At 41.0% G+C, this 19,281-nt stretch overlaps 1 protein-coding gene across 1 annotated transcript; it reads right to left on the bottom strand.

Annotated features, from left to right (window-relative positions):
• Positions 1-879: 879 nt before the first annotated feature.
• On the bottom strand, positions 880-17,299 carry LOC105465765 (eukaryotic translation initiation factor 5A2). Its single transcript, XM_011714378.2, has 5 exons — positions 17,150-17,299; positions 16,267-16,466; positions 15,618-15,722; positions 2,262-2,393; positions 880-1,376 (listed from the first exon to the last, which is right to left on the bottom strand). Exons 2-5 carry the CDS (start codon positions 16,429-16,431, stop codon positions 1,317-1,319), a joined length of 462 nt encoding a protein of 153 aa, XP_011712680.1. The 5' UTR covers positions 16,432-16,466; positions 17,150-17,299; the 3' UTR covers positions 880-1,316.
• Positions 17,300-19,281: the final 1,982 nt, after the last annotated feature.

The following is a 19,281-nucleotide window of genomic DNA, read 5'->3' on the forward strand; positions in this document are numbered from 1 at the left end:
ACAAAAAGGACATAAAATTAACAAAAATTCCAAATCAATTTAAGGAATTCTCAGTTTTTATTTAATAAATACATTAGTGTCAAAAAATCTACATAAAAATGGTTGGAAATGGGCCAGGTGTGGTGGCTCATGCTTGTAATCCCAGCACTTTGGGAGGCTGAGGCAGGCGGATCACCTGAGGTCAGGAGTTCAAGACCAGCCTAGACAACATGGTGAAAACCCCGTCTCTACTAAAAAAATACAAAAAAAATTAGCTGGGTGTGGTAGTGCACACCTGTAGTCCCAGCTACTTGGGAGGCTGAGGCAGGAGAATTACTGGAACCCAGGAGGCAGAGGTTACAGTGAGCCGAGATGGCACCACTGCACTGCAGCCTGGCTGACAGAGTGAGACTCAGTTTCCAAAAAAAAAAAAGAAAAAGTTGGAAAGGAGTATTTACTGATAAATAGTAGTATTTATTCAACATGGTTGGAAAACAAGCATTGCATAGTATCCTGTAAAGCAGATCACTCCCTTTATATGTTGGGGGCAAAATTAAAAGCAAAAACAACTGAAAAGCAACTTCATTTTTATACTGACTTACAAAGTCCTCACATAAAAATGTATAGATTTAATGAACCCTCTCTGCCACTGTCTTTTGTGTCTTCCTTATAATCTTACTTGCTAACTTTCACCCAACAGTTCAGTGCCCTTCTGCCAACCATAAGAAGGGACTAAACCCACCATCTAAGGTTACATCAAGTTTGCCAACAATTTGATAAATAGTATGACCAAAGTAATTACGTGGTTGCATGTGGCCGCCAAAATAACTGCCACTTTTGGATAACATGATTTTTGTTTAAGGATTTGTGTTTGCCCTACACAGGCTGAAACTGCAACAATTCCAGTACATAATCAGTTCATTTAATATTAAATCTGTAATTAATGCAGAGTAGTTCAACTTAAATGTGGTACTTCAATACCACTTTATGCTACATTGTTTGATTTAAAACCCTGGTTTATCATTTAACTAAAACACAGGAATGATTTGCTCAGACGTCACATCTGCTGAAGCTATCTTGTTTGTTTCTTGAACTGACATACTGAAAACCACAGGAATATTATAGGAAACATACCTACAAAATTAAAAAAAAATTATACATATTGATAATTTTTAAAAATTATCAATTGCTTGCAAAACTAACCCAGCACATTCTGAAAACAATTAAAAAAAGAAATGAGGTTGCTTATGAAGGCTATAGCTTTGGTGACAACTTAGAACCAAATTAGATCTGCAGTTGATTCAGACCTAAACAGTGTTCATGCCTGATGTTTCCATTTATTTGCAGGGTTTTATGGCTACAGCATATTCTTCACTCATTGCACACATGACAGACACCTAGAAGGAAAAAAGCAGGCAAAAGGTTATTCAGGAGACAATACACATAGAAGATATAATTAGTTCATTATATATTGTATATTTGTGGATATTTCATACATAGGGACTTCTGAAAGGGGTATTCCAAAACAAGCTACTTTCTTTACAGTTTTCCAAAGCAGAATTTCTCAAATAGTGGTTTGCAAGACAACTTCCAGGGAAAAGGAAAAATGACTATAAATGTTTGAACACTTACTACACATTACATTTCTGAAAGTTTTAACAAAGACAGTAAATCTCCTTCACTTTTTAACACTCTACTAGCATAATTTCTTACCTGCAAGAATAGCTCAGGGCCAGGCGCCTTGTTCAGGCCTGTAATCCTAGCACTTCTGGGAGGCCAAGGTGGGCAGATCGCCTGAGGTCAGGAGTCTGAGACCAGCTTGGCCAACATGTTGAAACCCAATCTCTACTAAAAATACAAAAATCAGCCAGATGTGGTGGCGTGCGCCTGTAATCCCAGCTACTCAGGAGGCTGAGGGGAGACTCACTTGAACCCGGGATGCGGAGGTTGCAGTGAGCCGAGATCATGCCACTGCACTCCAGCCTGGGTGACAGAGGGAGACTCCATCTCAAAAAACAAAACAAAACAAAAAAAGGGTCAGCTGCAGAGCTACAGAACAAATTTGGGTTTGAGAGTAATGTTGATGTAGCAAAAACAAACTTTGATACTTTCTTTGGTAATGAGTCTCTAAGGGTTTTATGGAAAACCTGCCTGAGAGATCATTTTCAACATTTTAGTAGTATTTTTAAACCACATTCCATATGTAGTATTTTATGTTAACTAGTTGAGGCTGAAGTTTTTACAAAATGGTTTTCAAAAACAATCCTTCTCTAAGTCTTTACCTGTACATCTTCACCTGCATTGTATTTTCCTTCTATTTCTTTGCCTAGTTCACCTTCTGGCAGTTTAAGATCCTCACGAACTTCACCAGTTTCTGTCAGCAGGGAAAGGTAACCATCTTGAATGCATATCAGCTATTAGAAGAAATTATATCATTTGTGCTGATTAGATTATATCCACTTCTTTGTAATGTTTACATAGTTAAATTGCAATTGATATTCTTGTAAGTACAAAGTAATACATTAATATTCTTGGTATTTAAAAATGCTAAAAATATAAAAAATATAAAATATGTACAGAATGGAAGTATAAGTTTACTCCTCCCGGTACTTCTCATACCCAATCTCTGCATTATTAAACAGTTTAGGTTTCTTTACAGTGTATTCCATTTATGTTTACAAAATAAATATAGTTGCTTTTTGTTTTAAATGGGATATTTTAAGTACTTTACAGTGAGCTGTTTTGACTTAATAATATGTCTTAGAAATACTTTCTAACCAGAAAATATAAACCTACCTTAGTTAACTACCACATAGCTGCATGGACATACTATAACTGATTTAACCAATTTCATATTACTGGGCATAAAAGTTATTTTTGCTATTACAAACAATGCATTTTCTAATTTGAGTATGAGCAAAATTAAGTGGAAAATTTTTGGTCTTCAGCCAACAACAACAACAAAATCTACTAGTGTATGGATAACAGTAGCAGAAAAAAAAAACAAAAAAACCACAGTTGTCAACCCAACCTGCAAAAAAGCAGTTTTGATACCACTGAACTTCTTTTACTACAGGAATGAGGAAACAACCAACCTCCACTCATTTATTCTGTTAATGAAAGCATGTACACCATTAGTATGCCTAGAATCCTAATACGTTTTATAAAAGGCTATTATCCAGAATACCGGCTGCTAATATCTACAAAAGGAATCAAAGACAATGGCCTCTGAACCCCTGTAAACCACTACGATATAACCCAGACATATCGTTGGGATTGTTCTCCTCCACATACAGCGCCTATCAAAACTGACTATGGCTCTCCACAGAAACTCCATCTACCACAGGAAATTTGTTTTTATGTCTAGAAATCTCAAAAATAAGAAATCCTACAGAGCTATAACAAAGAATTTTAACTAACCTCTTAGACCCTCAAATATTTGTGAGGTGGCTGGTAGAGAAGTAGGAGCAAGGAGGTTAAGGTAGAAGTGTAATTTTTAAAATATATATATATATGGATATATAGTTAAAGATGGGGATCTCATTATATTGCCTAGGCTGGCCTCAAACTCCTGGGGTCAAGTGAGCTTCTGCTTTAGCCTTCCCAGGAGCTGGGACTATAGGTGTGCACCAATCCACCTAGCTTGAAGTGTAATTTTTAAACAACCACAACATTCCAAGGCAAAACTTTCTGATTTCTGTTTAGTTATTCCCTAAAGCAGAGCTTGTCTATTTCAAGAGTTAAATGTTCCTACTGTGCCACTAGTGACTGAAACACAGAAGCCAAATAATAATACTGATATTTTGAAAACGATGTATGTAATGGAGTTATTTTATTTTTTAAGAGTTAAGAATCATAAACTGTGGCATGAAATATATAAAGCATTTCAAATTTGAAATGTATAAATATAAAACATCTAATAAAACAATGCATTTACAAACACTAAACATCTTTTTTTTTTTTTTTTTTTTTTTTTTTGAGGCGGAGTCTTCACTCTGTCGCCCGGGCTGGAGTGCAGTGGCACCATCTCGGCTCACTGCAAGCTCCGCCTCCCGGGTTCGCACCATTCTCCTGCCTCAGCCTCCGGAGTAGCTGGGACTACAGGCGCCCGCCACCGCGCCCGGCTAATTTTTTTTTTGTATTTTAGTAGAGACGGGGTTTCACCGTGTTAGCCAGGATGGTCTCGATCTACTGACCTCGTGATCCGCCCGCCTCGGCCTCCCAAAGTGCAGGGATTACAGGCGTGAGCCACTGCGCCCGGCCTAACACTAAACATCTTATAAAATAAATTGCTATATTAAATACAATTAGAGTTTTTAAAAATAAAACTAAGCTATGAAAAACAAAAATAATGAGAACAAATTAATCTTTGATATGGTTTGGCTTTGTGTCCCCACCCAAATCTCATCTTGAATTGTAATCCCCACATGTCGAGGGAGGGACCTGGTGGGAAGCAACTGGATCATGGGGTCAGTCTCCCCAGTGCTGTTGTCGTGATAGTGAGTGAGTTCTCTTCAAAGTGTTTAGCAGTTCCTGCCTCACTTGCTCTATCTCCTGCCGCCATGTAAGATGTGCCTTGCTTCCCCTTCGCCTTCTGCCATGGTTCCGGAGGCCTCCCTAGCCATGTGGAACTGTGACTCAATTAAATATCTTTTCTTTATAAATTACCCAGTCTCAGGTAGTTCTTCATAGCAGTGTGAAAAAGGACTAATACAGAAAATTGGTACCAGGAGTTTGGGCCACTGCTATAAAGATGCCTGAAAATATGGAAGCCACTTTGGAACGGGGTAACAGGCAGAGACTAGAACAGTTTGGAGGGCTCAGAAGAAAGAAAGATGAGGGAGAGTCTGAAACTTCCTAGAGACCTGTGGAATGAATTTGACCAAAATGCTGACAGTAATATGGACAGTGAAGTCCAGGCTGAGGTGGTTTCAGATGGAGATGAGGAACTCACTGGGAACTGGAACAAAGGTCACTTCTGCTGTGCTTTAGCAAAGAGACTGGCTGCATTTTGCCTTGCCCTAGAGATCTGTGGAACTATGAACTTGAGAGAGATGATTTAGGGTATCTGACAGAAGAAATTTCTAAGCAGCAAAGTGTTCAAGAGGTAACCTGGCTTTTTTTGAAAGCATACAGTCATATGCATTCACGAAGAGATGATCTAAAACTGGAGCTCATGTTTAAAAAAAGGCAAGAATAGCATAAAAGTTTGAAAAATGTACAGCCTGACCATATAGTAGAAAAGAAAAACCCATTTTCTGGGAAGAAATTCAAGCCAGCTGCAGAAATTTCCACAAGTAACAAGGAGCTGAATATCAATAGCCAAGACAATGGGGAAAATGTTGCAAATGGGGAAAATTTTGTAAAGATGGGGTTTCACCACATTGCCCAGGCTGGAGAACTAGTTTTTTTAAAAAAAAAAATTCACAGAAATGTTTCTGGACATTCCAGATGTCTTCATGGCATCCCCTCCCAACACAGGCCCAGAGGCCTAGGAGGGAAAAATGGTTTCGTGGGCCAGACCCAGGGCCCTGATGCTCTGTATAGCCTTGGGACTTGGTGCCCTGTATCCCAGCCACTCCAGCTCCAGCTGTGGCTAAAAGGGGCCAAGGTACAGCTTGGGCTGTTGCTTCAGGGGGTGTGAGCCCTAATTCTTGGAGGTTTCCATATGGTGTTGGGCCTGCAGGTGCACAGAAGGCAAGAGTTGAGGTTTGGGAGCCTCCGCTTAGATTTCAGAGGATGTATGAAATGTCTGGAGGTTCAGGCAGAGGTCTGCTGCAGGGGCAGAGCCCTTATGGATAACCTCTGCTAGGGCAGTGTGGAAGGGAAAGGTGGGGTTAGATCCCCCCCAAAGAGTCCCCACTGGGACACTGCCTAGTGGAGCTGTGAGAAGGGGATCACCATCTTCCAGATTCCAGAATGGTGCACCATGTGTCTGGAAAAGCCACAGGCACTCAATACCAGCCACTGAAAGCAGCTGCAGAGGCTGTACCCTGCAAAGCCACAGGGGTAGAGCTGCCCAAGGCCTTGGGAGCCTACCTTTTGGATCAGTGTGCCCTGGATGTAAGACGTGGAGTCAAAGGAGATTATTTTGGAGCTTTAAGACTGAATGGTTGCCCTGCTAGGTTTCAGACTTGTATGGGACCTGTAGTTCCTTTGTTTTGGCCAATTTCTCCCATTTGAAGTGAGAGCATTTACCCAATGCCTGTACCCTCATTGTATCTAGGAAGTAACTAACTTGCTTTTCATTTTATAGGCTCATAGGCGGAAGGGACTTCCCTTGTTTCAGATGAGACTTTGGACTTGGACTTTTGGGTTAATGCTGGAATGAGTTAAGACTTTCAGGGACTGTAGAGAAGGCATGATTGTGTTTTGAAATGTGAGAACATGAGATTTGGAAGGGGCCTGGGACAGAATGATATGCTTTGGCTCTGTGTCCTCACCCAAATCTCATCTTGAATTATAATCCCCACATGTCAAAGGAGGGACCTGGTGGAAGGTGATTGGATCATGGGGGCAGTTTCCCCCATGCTGTTCTCATGATAGTAAGTGAGTTCTCATGATATCTGATGGTTTAAAAGTGTTTGACAGTACCCCCCTGCTTGCTGTCTCTCCTGCTGCCATATAAAACATGCCTGCTTCCCCTTCACCTTCCTCCATAATTATAAGTTTCCTGAGGCCTCCCCAGCCATGTGGAACTGTGAGTCAATTAAATCTCTTTTCTTTATAAGTTACCCAGTTTCAGGTAGTTCTTTATAGTAGTGTGAAAATGGACTAATACAATCTTTTAAATTGAATTATTTATTAAAAAATCTTAAGTTCTATAGAAAAGTTGCAATAATGCAATGAAATCCCATATCCTTTACCTAGATACTGCCATTGTTAACATTTATCACATGTGCACTATTTTCTCTATGTATACATCCAACATATATAACATCTATCATATACATTCTTATTATTTTTACAGAACTATTGAGAGTAAGTTCCAAAGATCATGATTCTTCAGCAGTAAATACTTCAGTGCAACAGCCATGACTTTTCAGCAATTAAAACTTCAGTGTATTTTTCTCAAGAACAAGTATATGCTCTTAGATAACAACAATATATTTTTCAAAGTCAGGGAATTTAATACTGATAACCTATTATTCAATATATAGTACATATTTAAATTTGCCAATTATCCTAGTATTGTCCTTGATGGCAACTTATTTCCCTAACTCCAGGGTCACATCTTGTATTTATTTGGCTATCATATCAGTTTAGTCTCTTAATTCTAACAGTTTCCCCAACCCCTTAACTTTCATGGCATCAACTTTTTGTTTTTTGGGGGGTTTGGTTTTTGTGAGACCAGGTCTTGCTCTTTCACACAGGCAGGACTGTGGTGGCATGATCATGACTCACTGCAGCCTCAACCTCCAGGGCTCAAGTTATCCACCCACCTCAGCCTCCAGAGTCACTGGGACCACATGCATACAACCAGTATGCCTTTTTTTTAAAAATTTATTTTTATTTTTGTAGATACAGGGTCTTCCTGTGTTGCCCAGACTGGTCTCATACTCCTGGGGGTTCACTGTTTTATAGAATATTCCTCAGTTTGTGTTTGTCTCACTGTTTCCTCATGATTAAGGTAACATTTTTGAAAGGAATACTATACAAATGATGTGCCCTCAGAGTATCCTATCAGGAGGCAAATGTCAATTTGTCCCATTACAAGTGATGCCAATTTTGATACCCTAAGGTAGTTATCTGCCAGATTTTTCCACTCCAAAGTTACACTTTCCCCCTTTGTAATTTGCAAGCTTTAAGAAAAAAAAAAAAAAAAAAAAAAAAAAAAGGCAACAGTGTCACTGTCAAGCCCCCAAGCATATTTTTGTGCAAATGTTTCCATCTTCTCTCTGACTCCATACAGTTGGAAGGTGGGGATGGTAAGGAAACTGTTATAAGTATCTTCTTCTGGTCCTTTACCTTTAAACAAACCTACTGATTTGATAACTTTTAGATGTTTTTGAACAGTTTTTTTTTTTTTGGTAGAAAGTAATTATTGTTAGTAGCAAGCAGGGAGACAGCAGAGGTGAGGGTCAAAAAACTTTAGAGATGTAAGGCATGTGAAGGTGTACCAAGCTCCTGAACAGTATATTAAGTTATAATGCTATCAGAATGTGGTATTTTTGGCTGGGTGCAGTGGCTCACACCTGTAATCCTAGCACTTCAGGAGGGGCCAAGGCGGGCAGATCATTTGAGGTCAGGAGTTCAAGACCAGCCTGGCCAATATAGCAAAACCTTGTCTCTACTAAAAATAAAAAAATTAGCTGGATGTGATGGCATCTGGAGTCCCAGCTACTTGGGAGGCTGAGGCAGGAGAATCACTTGAACCCAGGAGGTGGAGGTTGTAGTGAGCTGAGATCACACCACTGCACTCCCACCTGGATGGCAGAGCAAGACTCCATCTCAAAAAAAAAAAAAAAAAAAAAAAAAAGAATGTGGTATTTTTTATTTCCTACTAAAATAATCCAGGGCTCCTTGGATAATTCCAGGTCCAGATCAGGAAGTGTGTAAGATGAACCTGGAGCAAGCTGTTGTACTAAAAAGCAAGGAGCTATCAAGGAGGATTAAAATTTGGCCCATGTCAAAGGGACTCAAGAGCTAACTTGAATAAGCTCCCATTGGCCAAGATGGAACAATGTGAGAATCAATAAGGACAATAACAACAGTGGATTGAAACACAAGTATGTCTAAATGTTTGAGTTTATAATGAAAAAATATGTATTTGGTCATCTTCAGTGGATGCCAGGAACCAATTTATTTTATAAACTGTACCTTAAAGGGAAAGAGTCAAATACAACCACCCCTGCTACACACACAGACACTCTCTCTTAAGGTAAACAAACAAAAATTGATGAAGGGAAGTTTCTTTTTATAGGAGTATTCTGGCTAAGAAAAACAAAATGAAGGAATGACAGATCATAAATTTTGTCTCCTCCAATTAATAGATTGAGACAGTGATCACATATCTGATAATATCACAAAAGGAGAAACAATCAGACTTATTTATCTAATGACTGCATAGAACATTATGGAGTAGTCCTGTTAAAGGAAAGAAAGGAAGAAAATAAAAATCTGAACTGAATCTGATCAAGACTCTACATCTTACTACCAAGTTTCAGGAAACACAAGGGACAGAGGAACATGTTAAAAAACAAGGAAATGCAATTAGCAAAATCCATACAGTGGGAAAGTCTACAGAAGAAATGACCCAGTGTCTTTGTCAAAAACTTGCAGAGACAGAAGTAATCACACTGGTAATTGTTGAAGCTGAGTGACAGGTACACAGGATTCATTATACTACACTTTGAAAATTTCCACAATAAAAAGTGAAACAAAAAATGCTATAGTATATATGAATTCTAGAACAAGCACCATAACCACTAAGTGCTGGGAGGCACAGTAAGCTAAGGAAGCAAAACATGATCTAAAAGGGAGTGTGGGGAGAGTTAGTGACTACAGATTCTGTCTTAGATGTAGTCAGAATAGGAAAGAACACTGAAAAGGGGGAATTATTGGGAAACTACTTTGCCTCATTTGTACTACCGATATACAACAGAAGGCTGGAGAAGGTATATTATCCCTACAGGTGCCTTCCTCTTTTTTTTTTTTTTTTTGGAGATAGAGTCTAGCTCTGTCACCAGGCTGAAGAGCAGTGGCACAATCTCAGCTCACTGCAACCTCCACCTCACTGGTGGTCTTGAACTCGTGATCTCGTGATCTGCCCGCCTCAGCCTCCCAAAGTGCTGGGATCACAGGCGTGAGCCACCATGCGTGGCCAGGTGCCTTCTTAGTTCTAATTTCTGAATTTAATTTTTTTTCTCAATCTATTTCAAAACAACTAGACTTGTTTAGGTAACACCTATTCCTTTTTATTTCTTCCTTCTTTTCCCCCAGAGTGTAGCACTCTTGTGCTACTTCCTTAGAGTTGCTGGTTCCTGGTAGAGATTGAATGCTTGATCACCATTATTATACAGCCTAAGCAAATAACACCACCATCACCTGACCCTTCATCTGACCCACCAAGCCACACAACTGGGAAGGCACAGCAGCTCTCCATCATTGAGTGGAAGTAGCGTATATGAGATCAGCTTGAGAAGGACCTAAACGTACAAACAAGTTGTATAAGAAGTGGCTCAGATGGCCGGGCGCGCTGGCTCAAGCCTGTAATCCCAGCACTTTAGGAGGCGGAGGCGGGCGGATCACAAGGTCAGGAGATGGAGACCATCCTGGCTAACACGGTGAAACCCCGTCTCTACTAAAAAATACAAAAAACTAGCCGGGTGAGGTGGTGGGCGCCTATAGTCCCAGCTACTCAGGAGGCTGAGGCAGGAGAATGGCGTAAACCCGGAAGGCGGAGCTTGCAGTGAGTGAGCTGAGATCCGGCCACTGCGCTCCAGCCTGGGCAACAGAGCAAGACTCCGAATCAAAAAAAAAAAAAAAAAAAAAAAGAAGTGGCTCAGACTCAGAAAACACCTTCTCTTACCACATTGACACTTCTCCCTCAGCTCATACCAATGACTTGATGGAGAGTTGCCTATGACTGAGAAAGGAAAATATTCACAATGGTTTCTAGATGGTTATGCATTATATGATGACGCCGCCATTCAGGGGTCGGCCTGAAAGTGGGTTTGGGAAGAACTTCAAGCACTGGACCTGAAAGAAGACAGAACCAGAAGTGTGTATTTGCACTGATTAGCAGCTGTAGCTAACAATTTGGCTGGAAGGTTAAGGACACAGAAAGAACAAGATAGGAAAACTGCTGACAGTAAGGTTTGGAGAAGTGGTATGTTTACAGACCTCTCCAAATAATTGAAGAATGTGTCCACATGAATGCTCACCCAAGGGAATCTGTAGAGATTAGGCTCTAAAAAATTAGGTGTACAAGGTGATTCTCACTGTGAATGTGTGAATGCCATTCAGCCTTTTTTTTTTTTTTTTTTTTGAGACCGAGTCTCGCTCTGTCACCAGCTGCAGTGCAGTGGTGTGATCTCAGCTCACTCCAACTTGCACCTCCCGGGTTCAAGCAATTCTCCTGCCTCAGCCTCCCGAGTAGCTGGGGTTACAGGTGCGTGCCACCACACTGGCTAATTTTTGTATTTTTTGTAGAGACATACAGGTGCCTTTTTTTTTTTTTTTTTTGAGATGGATTCTCGCTCTGTCGCCCAGGCTGGAGTGCAATGGCGGGATCTTAGCTCACCGCAACCTCTGCCTCCCGGGTTCAAGTGATTCTCCTGCCTCAGCCTCCTGAGTAGCTGGAATTACAGGCACGCACCACCATGCCCGGCTAATTTTTATATTTTTAGTAGAGACGGGGTTTCACCATGTTGGCCAGGATGGTCTCGATCTCTTGACCTCGTGATCTGCCCGCCTTGGCCTCCCAAAGTGCTAAGATTACAGGTGTGAGCCACTGCACCTGACCTCAGCTTCTTTTTGTAGCTTCCCTCGTCTTTGCTTAGTGGGATCAATGACACAGGCTTTCTCTCACCAATACTGATCTGACTACAGCCACTACTGAAAACCTCACAGAAACAGGAGAGTCTTGATATGGCAGAGGAAGAACATAGAACAAATGAACAAGAAGTCTTGATATGTTCCCCAGAAGAACAGCTGGTCACCTGACTGCACCCCTTCCATCATGAAACAGGCAGCAATTTTTTCTTATTGCAGTAGTTTTACTCTACATATGGATTTGCCTTTCTTGCCTGCAGTGCTTCTGCTAAAATCTCATCCCAATTTACAGAATGCCTCACTCCTGTCATAGTATCTCACATTGCATCACTTCTGACTAGAAAACTAATTTTACAGGCAAAGTAACGAGGGAGTGAAACACCCAGATAATTCGCTGGTTCATGTACCCTATCATTCCAAAACAGCTTGCCTCTGTGGATCGGCCTAGTGAAGACTCACATATGGTACCTGCTGGATGGTACTTTGTTGGCCTAGAGTGTTGTTTTTGGCAGGTTACAATATATTTCAATATATGGTGCTATTTTTCCCATAATAGAATACACAGGTCTAGGAACTAAAGTTAGTGGCTCTTCTCATGATTACCCTTAATGATCCTGTAACAAATATTTGCTTCTAGTCCTTGCAATATTGGGCCCTATTGGTTTAGAGGTTTTCTATTTCCAAAGAAAGACTGCTTCCATCTGAGAACACAAGGATTCCCATGAAACAGGTAAAAATTATAGAAAGACTTTAAGCTCAGGGAATTCAATTAACATATCTAAACATTCAAATAATATACTACTTATTGGAATTCAATTAACACATCTCAGCATTCAAATGATATACTACTTATTTGAATTCAATTAACGTATCTCAACATTCAAATAATATACTACATATTTGAAGAATATACTGGGATTTAATAGTCACAGTTTTGGCAATTCACTAATAATCCAAAGATCCACAATATGTACTTTATGTGTCTGTAGTAATTAGTTTTCCTTCTGGAAAATGTTCTTCAAATGGCAGGTAAAACTTTAGTAAATGCAGAAATGGCATTTAACTTGTGGTGAGGTTTATATCAACACAGAACTTTCCAAAGAAATATGATTCCAGAGTGTACTAACGTCTGAATAAGCATTTCTCTATGAATTTGGGGATTCCCAAAGTTATATCTGGATGTATTTATAATTTACACCATCACTGAGTCCCAGACATCTATAACTACTTTTGGGAGAAGTAATGTAAATAAGCAATTCTAATCCAAGCTAATCTTGAAAAAGAAGTCAGGAGACATTTTTTCTTTCATTCTGAACTTATTTTAAAACACATAAAATTAAAACTATAAATATTAATATGTTTTGTTTCCTGTTTACTTTTTAATTACTATAATGAACAGAATACATATTTCTCTTTAGCCAACTGCCAAACTGGCACTCAAAATATTGAATTCAGCAAATATAAAGGATTACACACAGCCAAATAATGAGTAGGTATTTAATCAAGGCACTTGGTTAGGTAAGTGAAGATCACCAAAGCACAATAAATATAAATAGAAAGGCTCACAGAACTTTTTTTTTTTTTTTTTTTTTTTTGATACAGCGTCCCATTCTGTCGCCCAGGCTGGAGCGCAGTGGAGTGATCATGGCTCAGTGCAGCCTTGACCTCCAGGGGCTCAAGTGATCCTCCCACCTCAGCCTCTGGGTCTGCTGGGACTACAGCTGCGTACACCACCATGCCTGGCTATTTTTTTTTTTTTTTTTCCGTATTTTGTAAAGATAGGGTTTCACCACATTGCCCAGGCTGGAGAACTAGTTTTTTAAAAAAAATTAACAGAAATAAGTTTTCTATGCTGACTTGAAAATGAAGAGCTGAGAAATAATGAGTAATTTCTATGCCAGGCATTGTTGTATTAACTAATAAAACCTCAAAATGATCCCATAAGACATTATTATTTATGTCTTTGCTTTACAAAGAAAGAAATTAAAGCAAAACAGGTTAAGTAACTTGTCAACCAAGGTCACACAGCTATTAAGTGCCAAAGTAGAGACCAGGACCAAGCCTGACTGGCTTAAATCATCCTCTTACCCACTTTGCAGTGCGGTATACATACCAAGGGCTGGGACAAGGGTGAAGTAAGACACTTGTCTTGGGTGCAAAATTAAAGAAGGCACCAAAAAAACCTCAGTGACCAGATAAGCACTTTAATGCAATATTTAAAAAAATTAGAATTAATGAAAAAATCCTATGATAAAATACCAACATTTTAAATAAAGATGGGATCAGAATTTTCTTTGCGCCTTGAGCTCCTATATGGCTTGTCATTGTTACTAGTTCTGTCTCTATTTAAAATTTTGTGCCTGAGGCAAGAGCCTCCCTCACTTCATTCGCCTCATCCTAGTCTAGGACCCAAATCAAATTTTTCCTTTAAGTCTTGAGCTCCGATAAATGACTGGCTAACCTTAACATAGTATAATAGTAATTATTTGAACTGCTGATACCATCTTTCTGAAACATGCAACAGGCAAAAGCATTCTATATTGAATGAATATTACTGAATATAATTAATACTGAATATTTGAAGCATTCACATTTTAAGATGAAGAGAAACCCAATTTTGACAAAATTCTATGCTCAGCTTTAGCCTACTGTACTATCCTTACCATATTCAGTAATCACACATTTAACAAATATTTTTTGAGCACCTACTATGTACCACATCAAATTTGGTGCTCCAACAATAATGAAATGATTAAGTAGAATATATATTTAACAAATTTTTTTGAGCACCCACTATGAACCACATCAAATTTGGTGTTCCAACAATAATGAAATGATTAAGTAGAATTTTTACATAGGAAAAGAGGGAAACAGAACAGTACTTTTTGGTACATATCTACTTATGGAGTTCTTATGGGGTACTTTTTCTCATTTAATCCTCATATTATCCCTATTTTGTAGATGAGAAGACAGGCTCAGAAAGGTTGTATTACTTGTCCAAAATCATCCAACTAGAAAGTGACAGAACTAGATCCAAACTCAGATCTACCTGGTTAAAAAAACCCACTTGTAAGACAATTCAAATTTCTACAAAGACTTCAAAGCAACCTAGAAAACATTTATAACAAGTCGGAAAATGAAAACATAGAAGTGTTTACTAGATTAAAACTACAAAAAAGTATGTTTGCATATGGACAAACAGCAAAAGGAAATCATTGCATAAGTGCAGTTGATAGCAACATTAAAAAAATTTATACAATAAAGGGTACAGAAAAAAATCAGTTTAAGTTGGATAAAACAAATACCAGTGTCAACTATGTAGTTTTTACTACATAAAATGAGCAGAAATGAGTTTGATATATGATATGCTTGATGTAGAAACTGAAGACTTTCAAGAAAAGCTTTAGTTATGAGTAATCTGAGCTTCCACATCCTATAAGGTCAATTATTTGGTTATCATCAGTACTCCAAACAACAAAATGCTATCATTAAATATGACCTACCCAAATGTATAGCTGGAACTAAAACTTGAAATTTACATATATAATTTAGCAAAAGGTCACAGCATGGTCACTGAACGTAATTTAACCAATTACATAGTTTTCGTGTTTTCTTCACCATACTCAGTGACCATGTACTTTATATTTATGGCTTTCAACTTATTTCCCTACTTAAGAATGTCAGGTTCTGACTAACATTCATTAATACGAAAACTTGGTAGGAACATGAATTTCAGTAGTTTCTTGAATGTCTTAGGTCTGATCAGTGAAAAGAAACAAAACATCCAGGAGGGATGTTTTAAATTAGAATAAGAAATATATAATAACAGAGAGAATAGTACTTTTACTAAACATTGGACTTAATTGCAATATGCAGTCACTTGGCCTGAGGAGCACTAATAAGTATTTGACTTTTTAAAAAAATGCAAGAATGTGAAAAAAAATAGCAAACTAGCAATAATCCTAGAAAAGGTACAAGTGTTAAACATCACTATTTCTCCAGTTTCTAAGATAGGTGGTGGCTAATAATTGGTTAGAAAAACCTACAAAACTACTCTTGGGTTTTGTCAAATTATTACTGATAGTACAAAGTATTTGCACCTTGAAGTAACAAGCAACATTCTAAAGAAAATCAGTGCTTACTTGATAATCATTTCTCTTAATATTTGGAACATCCATGTTGTGAGTAGAAGGACAAATATCTTCATATTTTTTGCCCGTGAAAATATCAATTCCAACAAGGTGAACCTAACAGAGGAGAACAGGAAACCTGTTTAATCTCTGCCAAGTATATCACTCATTACACACACAAGAGCACAATACCAACGCTGATTACGACAGATTCCTTTTCTCCGCCTTCCAAGGTCATCTGATTTTACTTAAAAAAAAGTAGTGGTCTTACAATTAGGAGGCAGTAAACAACTAAACAGTATCACATGTCAAGACCCAATATAGTCCAGTGATTCAATTATGAGATTACACAAGAAAAATAAAGTGTAGGTTTCTTAGAATTGCTGGAACAGGTTTTCTCATCTATAAACTGAATAGATCTTCTAAGTCACTAGGATTCAGGAAAGTTTCAGTTCCCAGTTAATGAACATTGTTAAGGGCCCAAGAAGGGACTGCTACCTTTCAGTATTCAACGTAATAACTGATCACCCAGTAATTGTGGGAAGGAAAAAACAGTGCTTATTACAAAATTTTAAGTATAGAAATCTCATGATCTGTAACGGAACACAAATGATCAAAGTCCCAACGCCAAAGCCAAAGCCTGATCTGCAAGGGCACTTACCTTGGCATGCCCATGCTTTCCAGTTTTGGAAGTTGACATTTCCACTATTTTGCATGGTCGTCCTTTGAGCACCACGAAGCCGTTTTTGCGCAAGGCCGAACACTGCATAGGGTAAGTGCTGGAAGCCCCGGCATCTCCAGTAGTGAAATCAATTTCGTCCGCCATGGTGGGCTGGGGAGATGGTAGTTTTTCCGTGGGAACTACACACAAAAAGTTTGTGTTTGCTTTTCAACAACGGGTATGTGGGCACGGAAACGTCTCATTTCGGACAAGTTATGTGCCAAGCATCACGGGCCTGTTATTTCTGCATGTAAGGAACACCCACCCTAGACTAGTGGACACTTTCTAACTCTGGCCTCTACAAACTTTTCCAGCTATTGCTTGGGGAGGTGGGATGAGAAGTCGCAGAAGAGCTCGCTGAGGGTGGGGACACCCGCCCTGGGCGCTCCTCCGCGCTGGAAACAGCAGGTTGCGGCCCCCATCGCCCCACCGCAGAAGCCGGCGACCTTCCCGCGCCGCCCAGCACTCGGCCGCCGCCCCGAACCCTGCTGCGGGGTATCCAGCCCAGGCCGCACGTCCCCGCGAAGGATGCGGGGTAACAGAACCTGGCCGGCGGCACCCGGCCCTCTGCTAGCTGGCGCGCACCCCGCCCTCCACCCTTCAACGCCGCCGCCGCGGCCGCACAGGCGCCCCCTGTTCTGCCGGCATCCTCGGCTCAGCTCGGCCCGGCCCCACCAGGGCCTGAGCCCCGGCGGTCCCGCGCTCGCCTCTGTTCCCCCATCCATTCTCCTTCCTTCCCTCGGTCAGCGCTTGGCTCTGGGCGCCTTCCCCGGCCCTGCCTCGCTCTGGCCCCATCCCCACCAGCTTTTCCCCAGGTCCTCACCTTTCAGCTGGCAAAGAGTGCCTTTCGTCTGCGTACCCGCGCTGGTCCCCTACAGCTGCGGCGCCGGCGGCGGCGGTGGCGGCCGCGGCAGTTCCAAGAGACGGGGCGGGGCCGCCACACTTTCCACACCCCAGCCTCCCCGCCCTTACCCGCCCCCACCTCAGCCCCATTTCCGGGATAGGCCCCGGAGCGTCACAGGCACCGCCCTCTCGGGCTACCATTGGCTACCAGATTCCTGAGGCTCCGCCCAGTCACGTGAAGAGCGCCCTGGCAACCCCACGTGCTGCGGATTAGTGCACTTCCGGCGTGGAGCGCACTTTCAGCAGTCTGATTGCCGAGGGTGAGCTCGCTGGCAGAGGAACTTGCGCCTTCCAACTTTTAGGTTTGTTGCGTTGGGGTCGCAGTCGACTTTAATGGGAACCAAGCAAGGCATCCAGTGGCCTCTGCCATCAGGTGCGTGGCAGTTATCACATGACAATTGTCAGAACTCGCGAGGCGCGCAGATTCAGCGAGTGCCAGTGTGGCTGGCTGTGAAGCGAACTTTAGGTTTGAGCTTCTGGTTCAGCTTGCAGCCTTTCTTGGGGTTCGAACCGCCTCCTGGTCCTTGAAGAAGAACTCAGGTGCGGTATTTTAATACCTAGCTCGGCACCGCGGGTCCTGAGGACCCCATTCACCCCTTGGTGAGATTTTTGGCAGCGACTGGCGCGGGGTGCCCCTGTAGAGTCAGCGCTGTGCCCCCGGGTAGGAACTCCTGAAGCATCCGCCAGCTAACAAGCCAGCAGTGAAATGAATTAATCCACTTCTCACAGCAAAGGCTGTTGTGAAGTTGTGGAGGCGAAGGGTGTCTGACTTCTACGGCATTGTGGGTCCAGAGAGGTGTTCTGCCACCTCATGCCTTCTTTCCTCCTGGCATTGGCATTCCTTAGAGTTTGGGGTTTAACCGTGCCACATTAGAACGCTTAGATGGTCTTCAAAATTGATCTAGAGCTTGTAGACTGCAATAGAAAGGTTCTTAAAAGAGATGTACTCCCCCTTCACAGTTTCATTTCACAACTCACCACAGTATCCTCTTGGGGAAGTGACCTAGGAAATTATTTCCCGTTCCACACCCGCATTTATGTGGTACTTTGATTTCCTATTGCTGTCTCATGAATAATCCCATACCTCACATTCCTATGTGCCTCTACAGTTTTCACATATCTTTCAAACATGTCCAATTTAACTTTTGCAATAAGTTACTGCCCTCTCATGTACTGCATTCAGCCTCTAGCTAATGTACGAAGGAGCCATTACAGCAGTGGCTCATGCCTGTAATACCAGCACGTTGGGAGGCTGAGGCAGGTGGGTTGCCTGAGCTCAGGAGTTCAAGATCAGCCTGGGCAGCATGGTGAAACCCCATCTCTACCAAAAATACAAAAAATTAGGTGGGTGTGGTGCCATGCACCTGTGGTCCCAGCTACTCGGGAGGCTGAGATGGGAGGATCACTTGAGCCTGGGAGGTGGATATGGCAGTGAGCCGAGATCAGGCCACTGCACTCCAACCTGGGTGACAGAGTGAGACCACCCCCCTCCCCACGCCCAACCCCCCAAAAAGAAAGAGCCAGATTAGAATCTCGGTTCATTAGGTGTTTTTCCTTTTCCTTATACCTCCTAACTTTTCTCTATTGTTTTTAGAATGATCACTAATAGTATTTAGTATTTATATAGGCAGGTAGTGTACTAGATTTTCCTTTGATTGTGACTGCTGCTCTCTATTTTTAACCTTTTTAAGTTATTCACATAAAGTAAAATTTGTCCCTTTTCTTTTTATGAGTTTTGAAAAAGATATCTTGATCATCTGCTATGATCAAGATATGGAATATTTCCCGCATTCCAAAAGTTTTCTAGTGGCTTTTCGTGATCAGTTTCCTCCTTCTACACCCAGGCCCTGGCAAATATTAACAGTACTGTTTTAACCTGCATTTTTAGTTATGGAAAAAGGAGAAAAGTTAAGCAATTTGCCCCAGCATACAAAGCTAGTAAGTCAGAAAACCAAGATTGGAACATAGGCAGTTTGGTTCCAGAGTCACTGCTCTACCTACCAACATATACTGCATTCACAAAAGATTTGGGTTTGGAATCAAATGACTGGG

Source organism: Macaca nemestrina, chromosome 2 (assembly GCF_043159975.1).
Source record: "Macaca nemestrina isolate mMacNem1 chromosome 2, mMacNem.hap1, whole genome shotgun sequence".
Classification (NCBI taxonomy): domain Eukaryota; kingdom Metazoa; phylum Chordata; class Mammalia; order Primates; family Cercopithecidae; genus Macaca; species Macaca nemestrina.